This window comes from Metopolophium dirhodum, chromosome 7 (genome assembly GCF_019925205.1).
Source record: "Metopolophium dirhodum isolate CAU chromosome 7, ASM1992520v1, whole genome shotgun sequence".
Taxonomy (NCBI): Eukaryota; Metazoa; Arthropoda; class Insecta; order Hemiptera; family Aphididae; genus Metopolophium; species Metopolophium dirhodum.
In genome coordinates, this window is record NC_083566.1 from 18451423 (window position 1) to 18463105 (window position 11683).

The window sequence follows — 11683 nt, forward strand, 5'->3', positions numbered from 1 at the left end:
TTGTTAAGATTTTATACAGTTAAATGTATATTAGGTATAATATACGTGCCAAACAAATGAAACAATGAATATATAATTAATATTTAATATATATAATTTGTGACGCATACGATTCAATGGATTCATCAGTTAGGTCTGCTTTTATTTTAGCACTGGAATTATACTTTAAACAAGTGACAAATGCAATGCAATATGTACGCCTATAAGATTTGATTAATTATGATTATGGCTATTAAAATATATCCATGAACATTTTGAGTGAAAATAAAATAATAATACGTAATTTAACAATTAAGATGAATTGTAGCAGATAATTCTATGACGTGATTGAGAGTTATAAGTTATAACTACAAGCTACAAGATTATGGTGTAGTTGAATTAGGAAAATTAATAATATGGTGGTAACAAACATTCTTAATATAAATACAAGAGTAGGTATTAACCGCAGATCAAATATTGTAATGCTCAATAAGAAAATAATATATATGACGTGAAATTCAAAATATTATGAAAATTTGATGACAAGAAATTGTATTTTCTATATCAGGAGTGAAATTTTTTTTATAATTTTTTTTTTTTAGTTATTGGCGGAACTAAGGGTAAGGGAGGTGTTTACCAATATTCACCACCACTTAATTATAAGTTGTGACAGGTAAAAATATATAGGTACTACTAACAATAATATATTATTATAGCGTTAGAAAATACATAAAAAAAAAATAAGTTGATTATATTATTTTGTTTTATTATTTGATGATCATTCATGATGACTGTACGAACAAAAGTTATTCGTTGAAAAATATAGGTATAAACGCAATTTTTCGATACAATTTTCAGTAATAATCTTATGAACGTCGAATCGGTTCGGCATATACACGTTGCTTTTAAATGTACATCAACAATAGCATGTTTTTATGTCATTCAATAAAAATTGCACTCGCATTTTAATCGCGTTAAGTTATTGGCTCGTCAACTTAAATATAATTTAGGTAACTGTATGAGACTATACATTTGCTATTTTTATTTTTATATATTTATGTTTTTGGACTGGGTACTTACAGGTATTTTTATTTTCCAACCGATTTTGCGTAACGCTTTGTCGATCACCAATAAAATGTAAAGTATACCTAATTTCTAATAGGTATACGGTATACAATTTATGGTAACTTATTAAAACATATTTATAATTCATATAATGCTTTGAAGTGGAAAATATCGAGTAGCGTGCTCCGTTTGTCAATACACCAATTTTTTACAACCGATGTGTAGGTACTAGGAATATTCAGGCGATCCATATCGAACGTAAGACACTCATTATTTTGAAATTACAAGTATTAAAAATATAATCGTTGGCTGACTAAATATAAATAAAATACCAATAATATAATAGAAACAACCCGAATTATCATACATATCCGACACATGAGTATAGGTAATAGGTATAATATTATTAAATAGGTAGTTATTAATTATACATTTATACGTGTTGAGTATTATATAAATGCAATAACATATTTTTATTTCTAATTTTAAACGGTATTTGAATACCGTCAATACGTTTATTTGAGGAAAATATTTATTTTATATTAGCAAAAGTTACATACTGTAACTATCTCTCTTCAAAATATAACCACATTTTCATTAATGTTGCATTATTTGTTTTATTGCAAAAATAATGTTACGTTTTTATCTTATATTAAGTTATAAGAATATATTGTTTGTTAAGGTTCTACCTCCTTGATCCATTTTTATTATTCTTCTCTTTTCCAACGCTCTATAGTAAGTACTTATATTATATTTTAATAAAACATAATGTACTTTATTGTTCTATTTGTGAATACATTAAAGTTTCATTCGAGTTAAGTACAATTTTACTATAGTCTTATTTCAAAAATTCGTTTTTATATATTTAAATGTTCAGAAAAATATTCTGATTTAGAATATGAAATCATATAATATGTATATGCTGTCAGGTTATTCAAAAATGAAAAATTTATAAGTAAAACAATAACGACATAAAATAATTTAAATTATAGTTTCGTACTAGTAAAACAAATATTTCCAAAAGTAATAATATTGTTCGAGAATATGAGTCTTTATAACATTTAAAATATTCATCTTCATAAATTGTAGATGCTGCAATGGAAAAACCTTCCAGAATCGTTCGTCTATAGAAATAAAATAATATCCAAAAACATCCCTCCCCATCCGTGGTTTCTATCCTTAAAGATCAGCCGTGCTATAATAGTCAAATTTATTGTCCGTGTTATGCACCGGCCACAACCTACTGGCTACCACCTTAACATTCCTATAAATTAACAGTATATACCTACAACTGTACCCTGCCTAAATATGGAGTGAACCTATGTAAGGCAATAGGGCATAGCCGTTTTCCACTAAAAGGCACACCTTTCCCTTTTCCCCTGATGCATTTTCCCGCCAAATCATAAATTAATCAATTCCCTTCCCCCCCCCCCACAAAAAAAAAAACCATATAATCACTTTTTCGTGATATATTGTCTTAAAACATTTATATTCATAATCATAGTTCATGTAACGCAACCTATGTTCCTATCACACATATTATTACTGTTATTTCCTACAATATTTTATTATTTTACGGATCACGAAAAAATAGTTAACATAATTAGGTACAAACAATTTCTTAATTTTGACAAATTTCGTTAATTTTTGAACTTATATAGGTACCCACTACGCAGGTACTCTTGAAAAAACAAAATGACTATAGCATGTTCATTATTTTTAATATGTATTGATTGTGGTAAGAACATGCTGCAATACAATTATGAGGGACCTTATATTAAATTATTACCTAATCTTTTTTACGCATTAACTAAAATTTTAATATATACATAAATCGAAAAAAATCAAAAATGAATCTGTCTAATTTAATAATTTATATTTTTTTTCTATTTATTCGTCTAATTAATAATTTATCCAGCCCTCTAATAGCTACAACATTCAATATTATTTAAATGCTATCCTATAACTGTTTGCAGTGTTTGCATATTATGTCGGCATGGAAAATCCACCAATTTATGATTTTTAAAAGAGAATCGGCTGAGTAGGGAATGGTATACTATTATTGGAAACCTAACTCCCCATATGTTTCGACATCTACTCATTAATATTATCCCTCTGTTTCTTTAAACTGATTTTATTTAAATTACCCTTATTCCTCTCTCAAGATCTCGATTTTTCCTGCAGTAATGCTCTTTCATCCAAAAATGTAATAAAAGCTATTATAAATATTATACTTCAGACAGGTTTAAAATTTTAACCATATTTTATTTTACACGTATTCTTTTCGTTTCTGTCAAAATTATAATTGTTTTTGTTTTATATTGTTAATAGTTGAGATACAATAATGACTAAGTCAGAAACTCATTAAATACAATTTATAAAATATCTAACCACCTTGTATATAATCACAACAAACTACGTGCCAAATACATTTTAAAATTATAGCCTGTAGTCTATCATAAAATAAATTAGTCACTAATTTAAAATGTATAAAATTTAATAAGAAAAAACAATTTTTTATTGGAAACATAACTGGATTTGTTAGCACATGGTGTAGGTGTGGAAATCGTGCTGTAGACGCGAACTAACAGCTATACCAACGTTATTAAAAGATTAAATTCTAAATGTTTAAATGTTGTACTCACCCGTATAATACGAATCGTTTAATTATTTGTATTATACTTTTTAGTTATAAAATATAAATTTAAAAACAAATAAATAAAATTGAAATGAGCATACGTATAAATTACCATACTAATACAGTTATACAACGTTCAAGTATAACGTATGTGGTGTGTATAATTTACCAAACGGATATTATTATGATAAATGGCCAAAAAGGTCATCAGATTTTTAATATAATATAAATTTATTTATTATTTTCAAAATATGCACAGTATATACGTACCACTTTCTCAAGTGAAACTTGGCTCGATGTACAAGTTTACTTGGTTATTTTGTAGGTCGATCAAAAAATATTTTTTTGATAAAAAACGACTGCGAATATACTGCAGGGAGACAACGAAGCATACTCACAAGCATATTATGTTTTTAAATACTCAGATCTCCTACCATTTAATAAGTTTCCTGAAGCGGTAAAAACTAATTTTTTGTATGAAAACCTCCTTTTCTATCATAAATTGTTTAGCAGATGATTCTTTTGAAAATGTTTATTCATTTGATTATTTAAATAATTAAATCGAAATTAAACGATTATAGTTTCTGAGTTATTAAAATGTACATTTTAGGAATAATAATCCTTAAAAATGGATTTACAAAAATATAAAATTAGAACTAGTGTTTATTATACTTAGACGACATTAACAAATTATAAGATCCTTATAAATTAATATTTACAACAATGATTGTAAAATCGCTATAACCTAAAGTCCTTATGATGTATTCATTAAAATTAAAATAATTCGAATCTGGATAAGTTCATTACAAGAGGAGATATAAACGTGAGCAATGAGCATTCTTGGTAAATCGCTCTGTATATTAACCCTACTTCAATAGCTGGTTGATTGCCAACTGTATAGTGGTCGGATAATAATTTATAGGTACCTTGTTTTTGTTTCCTTAATCCTTTTTGCTGGTTTATTTCTTGTTCACGACTGTGGGCACACTTAAATATCGTTATAAAAACTGTATATGTGTGCGTGAACAAGTGAGCACAAAGGAAGATACATCGCTAAGCTTAAAAGTTGATGAAAATGTTTATCTAAAGACCAACGGTGAATCATTTGAATACTTAATGAACAACAGAAATATCGAGCAATTTGTTTCGACTTTGTAAGTTTGATTATTCAAATTAGAATGTTGCCCCTTTTATATAAATTATTATTCCAACCACAATTCAAACGATGTAACCTTTTCATCACGGCTACATTTGTTCTTTAAACACTCTAAATGCCGAAAACTTTAAAAACATTAATCATGCGTTGATTCATGTCGTCGTGTATTTGAATTAATGACTGTTTTGATGACTTAAGTTATAATGACTCGATGAAATGAAAATCCATAAACATCAGCTAGTAAGTCATAATAGCAATGAATATGAAAAAAGTGAGCAAGTAGGTAACTACTCTGCTGTACAGTATGAGTCGAGTACTCGAGTTTACCTCGTCATTGAGAAGGTCATTGAAATGGATGGGTTAAAATTTAAATTCAATAATAAATCATTGCATACGAAAAACCATTCAGATCGAAGACAGGTTGTTAACTGATATAATTAAGTTATGATATTATAATATATTTATATTTCTACTGTAGTAATTTGTTTTAAAATTAGTAGATACACTAATACAGTATAAACTAGAGGAGAAGTAATGATAACGGAGGAGAATTAATGCTAATCAAGAAGAAGTAATACTAATTTGAGAAGAAGTAATGCTAACGCGGTTCCTCCTCCGTCCCTCAATTAACTTGAAAAAAAAATTTTTTAAAAATATAAATTATAAATTCCTAGGTATAGGCAATAACTTAAAATAAAATTATTTATTTTTTTTTTAAAAAGTTTTTTTGTTCAAATATCTAATTTTGACAAAATTTTAACTTCAAATGTCTATAAAAAATAAATCTTGATATAGGCATGTTCTGACAAATAAAGTCAACTTTTTAACTCTAAGTGTTTATAAAAAAAATCGTGACTATGCGTTTTCGATATTTTTAATTGGTATATTATGAACGATTTATTAGAAAAATTGTATATTACATTTTCAATCGTTTTACCCAAAAACAAAAATTGTAAAAATCGAAAAAAATTAAAAAAGTCGAAAAATTCAAAATATACCTTTTCATGTCTAGTACCTAAATGCTGTTATGAATTTTCTGTGGAAATCTCTACTATTATTAATTTTTTCGTTACAACTAAAAAAAAGTGGGTAAGTGGAATTCCCTCTGCTGTACAGTAGGTTACAAGTGGGTCACTGTAATGGATGGTGTTAAATTTGAATTCAATGATATAATATCATTGTATAAGAAAAACGATTCTGATCGAAAACGGTCAGTCAGCCTATGATATTACTAAGTATATTTGATGATATAATTGTGAATAAAGTAATTTATATACAGTAGTCACTCGATAATTCGAACCTCGATAATTCGAAAAACTCCATAAATCGAACTAAACGCTAAGTCCCCTGAGAAAACCTCTATAATTAGAAATAAATACATGTACTCCGGTCCCCTCGATAATTCGAAATGTCTGTCGGTGAGGCACACTCTACAATTCGAATTTTTTTTCACGAATCTCTATAATTCGAATTTCTTTAAACACGACTATATGTACGTTCATATGTACATATAAGGATTATGATAGTTAAATATTATCGTAGTTTAATGTTATCGTATCTTACCTACCTAATCTATACCAAAATAAACCTCTGCTATGGGTAAACCGTTATTGAAATTGAACAAACGAAATCAGTCGTAGCTAACGTAGTCAGTCGCAATATGGGTCCCGTAAAAGTGTACAAGTGTTTGTCGATAGCCGACAAACAAAAAGTGATCGCAGCAGTTAAAGCAGGTGAAAAAAAAAAAGATGTTGCTCTACGTTTTGGTATACCAGCTTCTACGCTTTCAACAATACTAAAACAAAAGGACCATCTTACAACATTAACACCTTATTCATCGCAGATCAGACAGAAAAAATGTGAGTACCCCGATCTGGAAGAATGTCTTATGGCTTGGTTTACTCAAAGTAGGCAAAATGATATTCCAATATCAGGACCTATTTTAAAAGAAAAATCTAAGTTGTTTGCTACCAACTTAGGTATCACAAATTTTCAAGCTAGTGAGGGTTGGTTAGAAAAATTTAAAAAACGTCATGATTTAACTTTCAAAAAAGTATGTGGAGAGAGTGCAAGTGTTGACCCGTGCATTTCACAAGATTGGAAAAATGAGTTAATCAATCTATTGGTTGATTATGATGCTAGGGATATTTTTAATGCCGATGAGACCAGACTTTAAAATAAACGTAATACATACATACATTATGTACAATTTTCCACCTCTCTTTAATTCGAATTAATTTTTTTTCCCTCGATAATTCGAACACTCGGTAAATCGAATTTTTAACTCGGTCCCCTGAATTTCGAATTATCGAGTGACTACTGTATAACCTATTTACGTGGATCCTTGTTTTCAATTTTCAATCCTTAGCTATAAAAGTTGAACATTTTATAAATTTTTAACTACAAAATAATTATTAAATTATAAATTTGATAAATTTTGTCAAAATTTGAACTTTCAATGCTTATAAAAAAAATGGTGCCTATATATTTTTAATCAACTGTTATTGTAACAGTATATCAGGAGCCTTGCATTAATTTTTCACGCTTTTCTACCGAAAAAATACAATTTTATTGATCTTTATAGAAAAAAAAACTAAAAAAATTGAAAACTGACATTGTCTGTAAACAGCTCAAAAAGAGTCAAAATATTGTATCGTGTATAGAAAATTCTAATATAAACATTCAGTGAAATTTTCAAGTATCTACAGTCATACGTTTTTTAATTACAACAAAATAAGAAAATCGTTACACGAAAAATCGAGTGAATATCAAATGTTCTAAAAATATGAATTTCAAACTTTCATAAAAATTTAATTTGACTTTATTGTAGACATTTTTTTTTTGATAAAGATAGACAAACTTATGGATAATTTTGTATTACATTTTCAAATCTTAGATTTAAAAAGAAAAATGGAATAACCACATAAGACTTGTAATCAAGAAAAATATTGTATTCTTTCAAAAATCTAACAAATATCTAAGAACTTAGGAAAATCAAAATAGTGTATTGAGCATTAAAAGAATGTATAATTAATTGAGGTAATTATTTATGCAGAGGTACCTACGTATTAAACTACGATAGACCCATTAAAAAAAATACAAAATAAAATGCCATAGCCATTTTCCTCCAAAAACGAGATACGGTTTTCCTCCACTGTCCATTTTCCCCCACTTTCCATTTTCATGCAATAAATAATAAACAAAATAATAAAATAGTTAATACAAATAATTTATGCATACCAAAAAAAAAATTGATTATATTATATTTTTTTATAATTATTGGACATTTCAGTGCAACAAGAATACCTGTTTAAAGAAATGTATGTTATATGTACCTACGTATCTTTATTAGGCTTAATCGATAGCTGATATAGATAGCTGATACCAGAGTGTAATCATCAACCGATAAGCGCAAAATATGATCCTAGCTTTACTCTATCTTTATAAAACGGAAATACTACAACAAAAATATTTGCTATAATATTGGAGGAAAATAGATATAACTATATTGACCGACGTTTTGCTTACCCGGTGAATATAGACGTGACCTTGTCGAATAATCAACGTCCGTTGGCCGACGTCATGTCAGCGAGGTAGTTCAGGCGCAACATCGACGCACAATTTGTAGCGTGTTACTTACACGACAGCACGGCCATCGGTAGAAAGCCACCGACCACCACATCATTCCTACTCGACGACGACGGGCTATAAAGATAATGACGCGGGTTGGTCGAACCGCTAGCTATACGGAACTATATATTGATAGTAACCTCTCGTTAAATATACCTACCAGACGGCGAGGAACAGGCCAACTGAAACCTCGTCGTTGGTACTCGATGCGCCACCAGTATAGTTCCGTGGCATACCCGTAGCCCTTAGATACGAGCAGCCAAAGGACAGAGAGTATACTACCCAGCCATCCAGAGGAAGGACCTGCATTTCACGGATTGTTCCCAGGCCACCGATCACGAGGACAGGACGACCACCATCCACGCCAGAAGTTAAATAACAAATTGTTACCCCCCCCCCCCCCCCAAGCGCGCCTTCTTAGGCCTCGCTTCGCCGATCGGGGAATTATGAATAGACGCCGCTTATTTAAACGACCCCCCCCCCCCGATAATTGTATTTATAAGACATAATCACATACTCTTTTGATTTGTATAAATTAGACGGATACAGTAAACGCTGGATCGCCAGGATCAGCTACCTCCGACGATACTAATCCGTCCCACCCATAAATTGTTCATATATTATATGTTTTCGGCACAATAAAAGTAAACGCATATGGTTTAAACTCACGAGTTGTATTTATACGAAGCGGTGTCACACCAAGTGTGGTGCGTACTGTTTCATTGCTTCAATAGTTTTAAAACGATATGAATGACTAGTGTACCACCAGTAAAAAATCATTTTAAAAATCTTCGGTACTCTAAATAATTAAAAATAATCTTACATTCACGGATAACACAGTCCACATACTTAACCTCACAATACTAAAAACAAGTTTGCTTAGATTTAAAGTATGTCATTATCTAAGAAATATGGTGTGAGTCTCACACTTAAACACTAATTATTCAATGAGATACAGGAGTTTAAAAATATGCGTGTGACGTCATAAAGCCGAAGTCGGAACGGCGGCGTAGGTTTTACGCGTAGAAGTGTCTAGATTAACACAACGATTTCAATCGTAAAATAAAATATTTTTTTTTATGTGTGATTATAATTTTGATATACTTTCGTACTGGATCATAATTTATTATATGTATACAATAACAAGATATATTCAATTTCAAATCAAACCATCGTCTTAAGCTCATAAATATACTTAGGGTTATGATAAAAAAATTCTGAAATACTATCGTAAGTTATTAAAATTATTGTGTAAATCAAACTACTTTTACACGTAAAACACGGGAGGTTGTTCACTCGTCGGCTCTATGACGTCACACGACTATTCATCAACTCTCATTATCTTGTTGAATAATTATTTATTTAACTTCACATTTTTACCAAAAAGTTTTTCATTATTTGGGTTACAATAATACGCCGATAAACTTAAAACTAAAAAAATTGAGTGTTGTGATATCCTTTAATAGTTTAATAATATTATATCGGTCCAAATGTATACCTACAATATAATATTACTATTAGAAATAAAACATAACTATTTCAAAATTCTTAAAAAAAATTACGTTCTCGTTATTACAAGAACAAAATATAGACATATATATAAGATTATTGCATTAGGTACTTATTACATTAGTTGAATGATTATTTTAATTTTAGTTGTATACCTTTATATTTCAATGTTTAACCACATGACTTCATACATTATTTAAAAATATAGGAAAAAAATGTGTTGATATTTTATAGTTATAAGTTTATAACGTATTATAATAATTATTTAATCGTACCTATCAACTATATTTAATGCATTTTTATTTCAAATTGTGAATTCGTGACCCCGCGCCTTCTACGAACATGTTCAGTAGGGCGCATTATCTTCTTGAAGAATAAAAATAATAAAAATACACACAGTATTATTTGTATACCCAGAAGGCTAAACATTGCATTTGGGTTGAACGGTTAATGTACCATGTACCTACATAACTATATCTTATATAATTCTGCTCTTTATTTTTTAAAGAAAAAAACTTTAAACACATTACTACATCAGTAAAAATGTTCAAAAAATGCACCCTGTTAAATTATTAAATCATAATATTATAAGAAGAAAAAAACCAAAAATAAATAAAAACGGTTGAATTATAAATTTTATTTGAAAAGTGATATTAAATTACAGCGATGTCTGATGTGGCTTGCCAGCCTAATGAGCACTTGATCAGAGTTTGAGACTGAATAAATTGTATTCGTCGACAGTTGTGGTTAATAACGTTTCGCAGAGCATATTATTAAATCGCATTACTGCACATTGTGACATTTGACAGTATAACAATAAATTAATTCACACCATATGCATTGCGTTTCGTGGTATGTACCTAATACATGATGCAAGTCTGGAAATTTAATATAGAATGTCCTTCGGCACTTCCAAATCGGTATTAATTACATTGTTTATCGATTGAATCCAAAACAAAAATAATTTACTGATAAAAATCCACAGTAAAAAAATTAATTTTATAAATCCCAATTGTAAAGAAAACCGTTTTATAACGGTATTTTAATGTATTTTTTCGTTTTATTAAAATTTAAATATTCAGGTTCATCCAACTCAAGCCGTATTTTTAAAAATTAATTTCTCGCAAACATTAATTCCTGGCATGGAAAATCAAAACAGTTATAAAATGCTTGCGGCTATTTCATTAATTATTATGCTATAAATTATAAATAATGTACATATATTTATTCTTAAACCACCTGTCCAATAAAGTGACATAACAATTTAAAACCAGCTGATGTCAACAAAATATGTTTTTTTGGGGTTGTTACGTAACTCATTTTTGACACTAAACTAATTGGACTCCTAAACGCTGACAAACACTATTTTTTCTTACGGGAACATACATTTTTCGTGTTCTCATAAACAACAAATAAATTGAATCAAAATTAAATTTTTGAAGGAATATCTAAACATTTGTTTTTACAACTTCATAACTAACAATTCACAGTTTTAAGTATCAAATAACAAAAATAATAATAACTAGTAAATATTAAAACTTGATAATAATACTATACATTTTCTATAGCAGGCGGCAGTTAAACGGGCAATGAGTTAAACAACACATTCCAACAACGATATCAGTGATAAAAGTGTTGAAACAAAATATATTTTTAATTTTAACTATTTTTATAAAAAGATTGTATTTTTATTAAATAATTGATTG

General features: G+C 28.8%; 1 protein-coding gene across 1 annotated transcript; it reads left to right on the forward strand.

Moving 5' to 3' along the window:
• Positions 1 to 6498: 6498 nt before the first annotated feature.
• Positions 6499 to 7014, forward strand: LOC132949101 (tigger transposable element-derived protein 6-like). Its single transcript, XM_061019884.1, has one exon. It carries the CDS (start codon positions 6499 to 6501, stop codon positions 7012 to 7014), a length of 516 nt encoding a protein of 171 aa, XP_060875867.1.
• Positions 7015 to 11683: the final 4669 nt, after the last annotated feature.

Coding starts and splice junctions, on each gene's coding strand:
- LOC132949101 (XM_061019884.1), top strand. CDS start 6,499: ATGGGTCCCGTAAAAGTGTACAAGTGTTTGTCGATAGCCGACAAACAA.